We start from the raw sequence: 11,959 nt of genomic DNA, 5'->3' as shown, positions 1-11,959 counted from the left end.
TTGAAGTCTGTGCTGTGTAGGAAGACTTATTTTTTCCACCAACCTGTTCGTTTTGCACGTGCTCCCAACAATCTGTATGTAAATTGCTTAAAATTTCTGATGATGAGTATGACCGACAGGCTCTGTTTGCAGTCTGTCATACAAAGATCTGGTTTCATTATTTTGTTCTCTTGTATTAGCTCTGCAGAACAGCCAACCTGTAGTCTTTTAGCTGTCACTTGAAGGTTCCAATATGTATTACCTATATTGCATACCTATTGTGGGAATTATGTTGACTGTGTAGCAAAGGAGTATTTTCCCATGGACTTTAGTAAAGCGTTTAACTTTTGTGGATCTTTGGTGGATAACAGATTACGCCATTCATCGTCGTTCTACATTTTCAAGGAAAAATTGTCAAAGCCATTTACTGGTGGTTGTACCGACTCTGACTGGGGTGAAGTTAATTTTCATTTCAGGAGCCAGTATAGTGCCATGATTCAGATTTGTGGGTGAAACAGTGTTTTGGCTGTTGCTGAGCAGTGCTTGCTCAGTGTTGAGGCTTTCTGTGTTTTTCCAGAGACTCTTAACTGACCAAAGAGATACACTCAGCCATAAAAGCTGGAGGGGATGTTTCGTCTTCCAAGGTGGGTGTTGCTCAGATTGTCTGAGCATCAGTCTGCTTGTGGGAGGTAGTGAGTGATTGCTTCTACGTCACTGGTGTCCTCCACCCACACCTTCACTTGTTAAACTGTCCTTGTTTTCTTTCAAGGTCCCCCCCTCTTCCTCTTCCTTTTCTTGAGCTTTTATTGCTGAGCATGACATTATTTGGCAGGGAATATCCCTTTGGCTGATTCAGGCCAGCTGTCCTGCTGTGTCCACTCCCAGCTCCTTGCCCACCCCTGTCCTACTTGCAGGGTGGGCGCCGGGGCGCAGAGTGGGGAAAAAGGAAAGCCTCAACGCTGCAAGGGTGGCTGAGCAATAGTCAGAACACTGCTGCACTATCAACACATCATTTCAGTCACATCTAAATCCCTAAATCCTACTGCATGGGCTGCTGTGAAAAAATTAACTCTATCCCAGGCAGACTGCGTACAGTTGTCATTTTAGGAACTGTGTAATGAAATGTCAGTCCAAGGATGTGCAATTAGTGATGTATGGCTTCTGTTATGAGGGCGATTGAACACTAGAACAAGTCACCCAGAAAAGTGTGAGGTCTCCATCCTTGGAGATGCTCAGGATGTGATGGAATAAGGACCAGAGCAACCTGCCACCCTGCTTTGAGCTGAGGACTTGGGCTAGGTGGTCTCCAGAAGTGCTTTCTGTGCTCACCTGTTCTGTGAATAACTTCCATATGTTTCACAGTGTTTTTATGTAAGTTAGCATTTATTAATGTTTCAATTCTGATTTCAGAACATGTGGTAGGAAAAGCATACCGGGGCGTTTCTGCTATACTTTTCTTCTCTCTGTCTGCCTTCTTTCCAAAATTCAACCTACATAACAGGTAGCATTCAAAGAAACCTGTAAAATTATTTCATTTTCTTTGTTTCTAGTGATTCTAAGTCAAAGGAGTAGGTAAGAAACATTGGCCCAATAGTTTATAGAGTGAACAAGCTTTTGAGTTATCTTGAATTTGGAAGACAGCACTACATGAAAACTTAAAAAACTGGAAGATAATTTTGTTTCAACTGGTAGATTCATCTGCGTTGTGATGGGCTGAACAGTATGGGTTTAATGTTAATTCTTTGTCTTTATAATTTAACAGTGTATAGAATGGTGTTGCTTAGTTCGGCTTTCTGGATTCTTTGTTATTTGAAATGTCAGTGGTTGGAATAATTCTCAATTGACTCTTAAGTATTAAAAAATGATACTGCGCATGATGGTGAGATACTTTTAAAATCATCCAAGTAGCTGAGACCTGCAGAACCTAAGAAGCCCTATGCTGAGCATTTTAAAATTACTAAAGTAACTGTAATGTGATAGTGAGATCCATCTTTATTTCTGTATATCAAACCAATTTTAACTTCCGTTTTTTCAAGTCCGTGCTTATTTATGCCCTTCTTGATGCATTTTGTGGGAGTAGGATTGTTGTTGCTGTCAGACATTGAAGAAGGCTATGTTTCATTTTCCTGTGCTCTAGATAAGTTTTTGTGGTCAGTCTGATTTCATGCGTGACATTTTACGTGTTAGATAAGCCTGATCATTTGCAGATTCATGATCTGTAGTGTATTCGTCTGCAGATACCTGCTATCTTTGTGTTTGCAGTGTTTGGTTTGTTTAGGCAGTTGAGCTGTTGTGGTAAGGCAATATAAAAGTGACCATCTAAATCGAGTTCATTTGCGGGAGGAGAGGGCTGCAGAGGCAAGCCCTTAGTCTTTCCATCCTGGCATAAAGTCGTAGTCTGCGTGGCACTCAACTATGGAAAGAGTTTTCAAATACAACTGAGTGTATTCTTCAGCCCATTTTATGAAATTGGAAGAAGTTAGGCACCTGCTCCTTATATTGAGGAACTTCTGCTGGCGTTTTTTAACCAAAGAAAGAAAAGAGGCATTGACAGTCCAGGTATTCTTGATTTGATGAGTGAGAAAAATTATGTAATTCTGTTTTTACTTATTACAAGGTGTTGGCAGTAGCTATTCAACATGCAAAATGTAATGACTGAATCATTAGTTTCCGTAGTGTGGCCAAGTTTAAATTTTTATGCAGAAAATGGCATATCCAGACTGCATCTAAGTAAAAATTGAAATAATTTACTTGATTTCATTAATACTGAATGAGAAATTCATGTCATTCTGCATACCTGAAAAACAAGCATATTTGTGGGAAGATTAATTATTGTATCAAGCGTGCACTAGTTCATAGCTGTAGAATGAGAGAGAGAAAAGTGAACAAAGATGGTCTTGCTATACCTTTAAATGTTTTTTGGGATGATTTTTACAGTATCAGATATTGTTTCTGTGTTGAACACAACAGTATTCAATTGTAACAGGTCAAAGATTTCATTGCTGAGTGCCTTGTTGATTATCTTTGCACACACAGCTATGTATGTGTGAAGTGAGAAGACACATTCAGTGTATTTTTGTTTTCTACTTAAGTATTTATTTCTTTTTTTGGGTTGGTATTTTACGTAGGAATGATTCATGTCTATTGACGTTCATGTTGCTATTCTTTATTGCAGTGTAAATTCCAGTAACTGCAAAAAATTAAGTTAGAGCGACTCAAAACACCTTGAATTTTAGCTTGTATCTGTTGCTACTTCGCACTTAAGCTATCCAAATGCACTTGCAATCTGAATCTGGTGATTAGAATGAGTGCTTCCCTGTAAAGGAGTGCTACTGGTTGAGTATTTAACTTAAGGGGATAGCTCAGTGATTTGCAAGTATAATCTGTATAAGCTCTGCTACAAACCTTTTCTGTTTCCTATTTCTGTCCTCCTAGAAAGAAATTGCTCTGTACTTGTGCTATCTCCCATTCCCCTTTCCTAGTTACTCTAGGACTTTGAAAATTATTGTCAATAGAATAGCAATTTTCAGCTTGGTTGGATTGCTGGTAATGCACATGTGCTACTTGAATGTGGAAAAAGCAGTGTCCTTATTTGGCATTTTAAGCAACTAATTAAAATATTTTGTAGAGTTTAGAATTAATACATCCTGAATACAGTTTTGTGGACTTTCTTGACTTCAGTATATTAGTAAATTCTCGTTGCTACAAATGAAATTATGATGTTTAACACTTGATTTTATTAAAAATTTGTGAGAAAGTTTTCTGTGGTTGTATGGAAAAGCAAATTCTCAAAGAGAGGAAAAAGTAACCTGTTTAACATTTGAATTCTCTTTCTTATTTGAACAGTATTGCTGACATCATTGAGCACTATAGAAAAGAACAGATTGTTGAAGGATATTACCTTAAAGATCCTGTTCCAATGCAGGTAAGATTTCATCTCTGAGCATTCAGTTGTTAAAGACACATAACTAATCGTCATCAAATCAATTTATGAACTGAATTATTGCAGAGATACCAGTGGTAGTTAAAGAGCATCATCTCCAATTTTAATATTTTCATTTTGTGTGTTTCTTTTATTTTATCCTCAAATGCATTCACTTACCAAAGGTTGGCTTGTAGTCAACAGAAAATATGGTAGGCTCTGTCTGTCCTCTGAGGTATTAATCTTCTTCTGTGTGCCCCTGGCTCTGGTCCTTGGCCTGGCTCAACCATGCTGTGCCTTAGTCCCATGTTAAGAGGAACCAGGCTGCTGCCCTCCTGTCTTCTGTGTCTGGGGGTTTTTCTTCTGCCAGAGGAAACATGTTTGCACGGAAAAGCTTCAGGGATTTTGCAGGGTTGGGATTGCAGTGTGTTCTGAAGCGCTCCTGCCCCATAGCAGAACTTCATCCTAAGATACCACCAGTAATAAGCACACCACATTGTCTAGCTTTTCGTAAGCTTATAGCTAGTTGTAAAGTATACATTTGTATTTTGTTCCCTCTCGTGTTCCTGAACTTTCCTGTTTCATGGTTAGAAATTTGCCTTTAATTTCCTCCCTAAATAGAGTTACAGTCAATTCATACCCCTTTGTGAGATCTGTCATATTAATATGAGAACATTTCTTGTATTCTCCCTTAGCTCACTAAGCTAAGCACACCAAAGCTGATCCTGTGCCTTTGTAATGTTCTCGTAGTTGCTCTGCTTCCACCAATTTTGGTGCAAGCTCACCTTTGAATGTGGTGAACCACAACAGCTTAGAGTACCATGTCAGGTGTAATTCCCTTTCTCTCTGGAAAATGCTTAGCAAAAATATCCTAGAATAGGTGTCAATTTCTGTGGTGCGTTGACTTTAGCAAGCAGCTAAGGACCTACACCTTTGCTTGCTCACTCCCCTCTCCTGCAGGATGAGTGCAAAATGAAAAAAAAAAAATATCCAGGGGCTAGATAAATACAGTTCAGTAAGCAAAGGAAGGGGTGGTGGGGGTGATGCAAAGGCAATCACTCTCCACCTCCCACAGGCAGACTGATGCCCAGCTGTTTTCTGAGCAGGGATCCCCCAGGAAGACCCCCCCCCCCCCCCCTGCCACACACGCAGAGTTTTATTTCTGATCATGATATTATATGGCAGGGAATACCCCTTCGATCGGTTGACGTCAGCTGTCGTGGCTGTGTCCCCTCCCAGCCTCTTGCCCATCCCAGCCACCTTGCTTAGGAGAGGCGTAGAGTGGGAAATGAAGAAGGTCTTGGCTCTGTGCAAGCACTGATGAGCAAGAGCCAAAACACTGGTGTGTTACCACCCCTGTTTTAGTCACAAAACCGGAACACAGCACCATAGGGACTGTTGTGACAAAAGTTAGCTCCATCCCCGCCAGACACTCTCATAGCCGTGTTCTGCCATAGCTCAGCCCTCCTGTGAATGACTCAGCTGCTCAAGTTTATCATTTTCTGTTTTCTAGTGGTAAGTTTCAGCAGGTATAACTTTTACATTTTACAAGCAGACTTACGCCTTGTTACTCTGATCTTTCCTATACTGCTAATTTTGTTGTGCCATCTGTGCTTCCCAGTTGTTTGCTGCTGTTAACTCGTGCTCAGTAATGTGGATGGGACAAAAAGCAAATATGAATCCTAAGACTGCTCCTTGAAAGGCTTCACTAGTAACTTCCCTCATGCTCCATCATTCATCTTGAATCATGGCAGTAATTGTCTTCATTTTAGTTTTTTGCATATGCACTTACAGTTCCTGTATTAATAATCTTTTAACCTATTCAGAGAGATTTGTGACTTTCTTTAATCGGTGGTCAGTGGTGCAATTTATGTTCAGGTTTGTGTTCTCTCCCTTCCGCATACTACCATGCTCTATGTGTTTGAGGGGAAAAAAAATTCAAGTCTTGCATACTTTTAGGGACAATCTGATTGACTTCCTGTGTCTAACATGAAATTTACTTAAAAATATATGTCACTAGATCTGTTGTTTTGTGCACTGTTTCTTGTTCGCTTATGGAGATTATCTGGAGCTTGTAAACATCTGGATGTTGCTTTCATTGTAGGTCCTGTAATTCCTGTTAGTAAAATACCAAAGTATTTTTTATTTTGCTTTTTGTCATGTTGTTCAAAATCATAATTCTTGTAGATATATGGGCAGGAAGAAAAGTAGAATATTTAATATGAGCAAGTTCATGTGTCACTTTTCATCTCAGTGCTGTTCTCACTGCTTGACAGTCTTGCTTTTGATGTTTTCTTACGGCTAAAGAAATTTTGCTGATCAGCTTACTCGGTAAGGTCAAACTTGGCTTGGCTTTTGGCCATTACGTGCATTTCCAGATCCTACAATTTTCTGTGTGAATTTATGCTTTTTCTGTTTCTGCTTTCTTCTCTTGTCTTGAGTTCTACTCAATTAGGACATGTGAGCTCTAATGAGATTAATGAGGGACTATGCAACTTTGAGTGGGTCGGTTTTAATTGTGATCTGCACCATTCTTGTTGCTTCAGAGTTTATCCAGGTTTACTCAGTCCCAAAAGCTTTGCTAGAAGACGGTTAGAAACTTGATAAATCTTTAAAGACTTGCATAAATTTAAGAGACATCACTGTGAAAGATGCTGCTTTTTAGTTAATATAAAAAAGACACAATGTTACTTTGTAGAAGTTGGTCTGTATTAAAAACTTTTCTTCTGCCATAATTCTGGAAATACGGAAATAGTTTTGTTACATTTCTAGCAAGGGTATTGTATGAAAAATTATATTGCTTTATTAAAAAGCATGAAAGAACAATAGTAGTGAGTTCAGTAAGATGATCCTGGTTGCAGCTTCATATTCTGCAATTTTTAATGGTGATTTCTGAGCTTAAAAGATGTTTTTCTTTCATGCTTACCAGCACCAAGAACAAGTGCTCAATGATACGGTGGATGGAAAAGAAATCTACAATACAATCCGTCGGAAAACAAAGGATGCTTTTTATAAAAATATTGTCAAAAAAGGTTATCTTCTGAAAAAAAGTGAGTTATGTTTACTTCTATGAAATTTTTTTCTGAAACAAAAAAATGCAAATAGAATATCTCAAGTTGGAAGGGACCCGTACGGATGATGGAGTCCAACTCCCTGCTTCTCGCAGGACTACCTAAAACTTAATCATACGACTGAGAGTGTCGTCCAGATGGTCCTTGAACTCTTAACAGGCTTGGTGCTGTGGCCAATTCCCTGGGGAGCCTGTTCAGTGACCAACCACCCTCTCACTGAAGAACCTTTTCCTAATGTCCAACCCAAACTTCCCCTGCTGCACCTTCCCTCCATTTCCTTGTGTCCTGTCACTGTTCACCTGAGAGAGAAGATCAATACCTCCACCTCTGCTGCCCCCTTTGAGGAAGGTGTAGACTGTGATGAGGTCACCCCTCAGCCATGAGGTCACCCCTCAGCCTTCTCCAAGCTGAACATGCATACTAAGTGAATTTAGTATAGTAGTAGTACTAGAAAGGACAAAACTGAAGTGTGGAAAAGGTTCTAGGAAGTGTGTGAAGAGCATGAAAAGTCTCTTTCATTAAGTAGTAAGTGGATAGAACAACATGATACATAATATTGCATGCAATGTGAAGATGTTGATTGGCAGTTGTTCTGAAAAAAAAATCAGAACACGGCATTAAAACTAGGCATCCTGGTCAAAGGTAGCATTCAAACTCATTAAATGATGTATGTTTTCATAAAAGTTTGTGTTTAATATGGAACCCCTCAAATCATCAAATTCTAGCTGATAAGGTAGGTTAGAGAAAGCTAGAATAGTATAAATCTGTGCATTCATTGGAAAGCACAGCTCGTTTAATTTTGTTATTCCGAGGTAGGTCATATGTTTTAAATCTTAAATTTAAAATGCATATTCTGCTGTACAAGATGTATAGCAACTTTTTTAGTGTTCTAACACAGTCAACATAATGTACAATAAATACATTAAAAGCTGACTTCTTGACTCATCTTAATATAACCCTGAAGAATTGGCATTGAGCAAGTCTTTGACGTTCTGAGGAAGCTAGTCCTTTACCAAGTGTTACATTTCTACCTTTTTTAAAAAATTGGCATTAATGGAAACAGAAGAAATGTCAATAATAAAATTTCTGCCAGTGACAGACTACAACTAGAAGGATAAGTTACAGACGGTAAGCTGGATAGCAACCAAAAGTGAGGAAGAAGGTATGATTCTAAATATGGCTAAATGTAAAAGAGACATTAAACCCAAACTGCCCTAAACTGCAGACTGTCTGAACAGAACAAGGAAAGTATCTCTTCTATTGAGCAGGCTGATTCTGAGAGAACATCTAAAGGAATGCCATAGAGTGAGGTATCAAATAATGAATTGAAAACCTTTAGCTAAAAGAAATGAGAGACTTTAAATGTGCAAACTGGAGTACCGAGTAGATGTAGAGAGATGCACGTAGCTGCATATTGAACAAATTCAATAAAACCACTCTTCTGTCTCAGAGACAGACTGTAATAAGTTGATGTTAGATTTGTCTTTTCAAAGCAGTGCTGTTACTCATTTATTGAGTACCATGGTGTATTTATGATGATCAAAGTATAAAATTGATGCTGAAAGTGATCATTATTTGTAAATCTGTAGATACAGTCTTAACACTGACAGGAACTCACTGTCCAGGCAGCTTATATGCACTTGCTTAATCCTGTTAAAATTAGTGAAAATGTTTAGAGAACCTTTTGCAACTCTGCCTGTGTCTGTAAAGAGGTTCTAGTTTTAGCCACATGTTGCATAAAATTGAGTATTCATGCTGATATAACTTGTGTGGTTACCTATACATTGTTCTTTGGTTTGCAAATTGACAAAAACTTTTCTGCCCTCTTCTGTTTTCTTCATTTACAAAGTTTACACTTTCTTTTAAACAGTATTGTAACTTTTTGCTTGACTCTTCTACAGGTAAAGGAAAGAGATGGAAAAACTTGTACTTTATATTGGAGGGAAATGATGCCCAGCTTATTTATTTTGAAAGTGAAAAACGAGCCACAAAACCCAAAGGACTAATAGACCTTAGTGTGTGTTCCGTCTACGGAGTACATGACAGCTTGTTTGGCAGGTAGGACACTGGCTTTTAATTCCTGTACGTGTAGCGGGAGAGTAGACTGCTAGTTTGAGGCATGTACAAGACATGGGCAATATGTGGCTAGTGAACAAGTAATCCTGGCTCGGATTGTGGCTCCTCGTTCATACCAGGAGTCTGTAGTTGGTGTGGATTGCAAGAGCATGTGTAGCTGATGAATAGTAACTTGTTTAGCCATGGCAACTTGGTTGCTAGCAACTGTACATAAACAACTGCTAGTTAGAATTTTTAGAATTTAGCATTAAAGTCTTATTGTGAAATAAGATGTGAAGATGATTCCAGCTTTTTTTTTTTTTGCATTGTCATTTTTTAATAGAGTGCATTAATTGTTCCATGTTTCATTTTACAGACATTAGAGATTATGAACTGAGGGTTTTAATCCTTTTGAACTAAGAATTGATAAGATCAAGAATTTTGTCAATTCCAAAAGATCTACATTCTTCTGATAGGTATTTGAAAGCTAGCTTGGTTAGACAGTCTGTACTTATCTATTTAAGAACAAATACTTTTGTTAGATTAGACCAATTTAGCAGTAAACGAGTTCACGTAAGTCAATATCCTCAGAAATTGTTTTTGCACAATTACTATATTCAGAGATAATTTTCACATCAAATCTTATTTACTGTAATATTTTTGATATTCAAAATATGCCAAATGCAAGGACTGTGATTATCAGCAATGAAGTTGAGAACCAAAGTCTTTCAGATATCATTGGTACTTAACAAGAAAGAGTTTAAATATTTGTTCATTGGTAGTTACAAAATAAAGGTCCACTGTCCTGTATTATCATATTGAAGAAATAGGTACACTTACTCATACAAATGTTAGATAGAAATTCTGGTTATCTCATGGATGTTAATATTTATTAAAAAATTATGTGTAGTCAACTTCTAGTTATCTTTGTGAAAAATCTTCAAGGCAGTTGCTTAAAATGTTGGCATTTTTTAAGATGCAATGGCTAGTGCTTTTGTTTAATATGTTGTTTCTTTTAATCTTTTTAATAATTTTGAAAAACCCATTAAACTAATAGAATAGTACAGATGAGAAAAGTACCAGAACAGTAATAAAAAAAAATAAATTAAAAACTTACTGAAATGTTCCTTGTGTAAGTTGGCAGTTACGCAGGAGGCTTCGGTGCATATTGTAAACAATGTTTTGGTCAACAGTGACTGTCTCTTAAACAGCTCTTAAGAAACACTGTGCTGTGGGTTAAAGTGTAGTTGGACAGTAAGTGGTGCTATGAGTGGGTAGGAGGAGATGCATAAGGTTGCACCAGCTTATGAAGCTGTTAGTGAGGAACTGTAGCAGAAATGTGTTAGTTCAGCGTAAACTTTGTTGTGGCACAGATCAACAAGTGAAAGGTGTATGTTAATATTACGAAGATAATAAAACTTACATTTTTTGTTTTGTTTATTTTAAAGGCCAAACTGTTTTCAGATAGTAGTTCAGCACTTCAGTGAAGAGCATTACATCTTTTACTTTGCAGGCGAAACTCCAGAACAAGCACAGGTGAGAGCTTTTGTTGGTAAATGTAATTTAAAAAGTAATTTTTTGTCTTGTGGCATTTAATGATGATGCCCTTCTTAAACAGGAAGAGAGTGCATCACAACTAGTTAGTTGCTATGTCTGTATTAGCAGGTGCTTTAATGTAGTAGCAGCGGGTCTCTAAGGGGAACACTTGCTGCTGAGAACCCAGCACGTACATTAGCTGCCCTTGGGGTTTTACTTTGCACAAATTCCGGTTAGGTACCATGGGCTGAACTTCCATTATTTCCTATTATATGTTTCTGGAGAACATATGTTTTTGACATAGTTCGGTTCAGAAGAATAATTTACTCTTTGAGACTTTTGCATGTTATAAACCACAGCGTGGTAAGTGGGAGTTTCCCTTCAAAGGCATATTCCTGATACGAGCTAAAATGCTAATGCACCTTTGTGTGCCCAATGACCAAAGTATACCAAGCAGCTGCCTTTTGCAGTTATTTGTCCTGTCCGTAAGTTGGTGGTTATTCATAGTCTTGAGCTCTGATCGTGCATAAAAAGTAAGCTTTTCTGGTTTCAGTTAGTATCCTTTGGTTACTAGCTCTCTAGCATGTATGTTTGCTGATGAAGAATTGAAGGATAGGAGCCTAATTCTCTGAAATTCACTCACCAGCAGGAGAACATATCTAAGATGAGATAATGTCCTTATTTATTAAGTCTGTAGCTCTGAAAATCCATCGCTCTGAAATGTACATGTTGCATCAGAAGTTAAATCAAATGCAAAGCTTTATTTGACTGGAATTAAAGCTGTTTAGAGCACTCGTAATAGACTGCTATTCACTAAAGCATGAAGGCTGAATAAATTTAGTATTCTTCTTGTGCTGTGTATAAAGGAAACCACAAATTTTCCTGTTAAATTAACACAAATTTATGAAAGTCGCTGAGATGACATCAGCATGATGCAGCAGCATTTTTCACACAACTCTGAATGTCTTTGAGAAGCAGCATGCTGTATAATGAGAATATATACATTAATTTCCACACTCATTACTGTACATTCATTGTTGTCACAGCTGCAATGTCCTTTGTGTTCTAGAAATTAAAAGTAAGAATGTGTAGAAGGCAGAATATCCTGTCTTGTTCCCTGAACATTTGGTATAATCTGATTTTGGTTTTGATCTGCTTAACAGGTTGTTAACTGCATTTATACAGAATACAGGGGGTTTCTTATAATACGGCTTTGGCCCAGGGAAGTTTACTCTGTAACATTTCATAGAAGAATAGTTTTATTTGTATATTAAGGCTCTCTTATAATGTGGTAAATAAATGTCAAGCAGCGCCATCCGATGGACTGCATGTTGTCATTATGCTTTGTACAAAACAAAAGCGAATGTAAAATGTAGCTTTACATGCTGTTGTCAGT

General features: G+C 37.8%; 1 protein-coding gene across 1 annotated transcript in view; it reads left to right on the top strand.

Moving 5' to 3' along the window:
- The window catches only part of RASA1 (RAS p21 protein activator (GTPase activating protein) 1), a 64,269-nt gene that overhangs the window by 33,081 nt on the left and 19,229 nt on the right, over positions 1 to 11,959 (top strand). The window contains exons 10-13 of the mRNA XM_009886880.1: positions 3,826 to 3,904; positions 6,831 to 6,951; positions 8,874 to 9,030; positions 10,476 to 10,563. Coding sequence (XP_009885182.1) covers positions 3,826 to 3,904; positions 6,831 to 6,951; positions 8,874 to 9,030; positions 10,476 to 10,563 — 445 coding nt within the window. The remainder of the gene's footprint in view (positions 1 to 3,825; positions 3,905 to 6,830; positions 6,952 to 8,873; positions 9,031 to 10,475; positions 10,564 to 11,959) is intronic.

This window comes from Charadrius vociferus, unplaced genomic scaffold, assembly GCF_000708025.1.
Source record: "Charadrius vociferus isolate BGI_N301 unplaced genomic scaffold, ASM70802v2 scaffold244, whole genome shotgun sequence".
In the NCBI taxonomy this organism is placed as follows: domain Eukaryota; kingdom Metazoa; phylum Chordata; class Aves; order Charadriiformes; family Charadriidae; genus Charadrius; species Charadrius vociferus.
The sequence above is the reverse complement of the archived record's forward strand: the minus strand, read 5'-3'. Positions and strand labels throughout refer to the sequence as shown.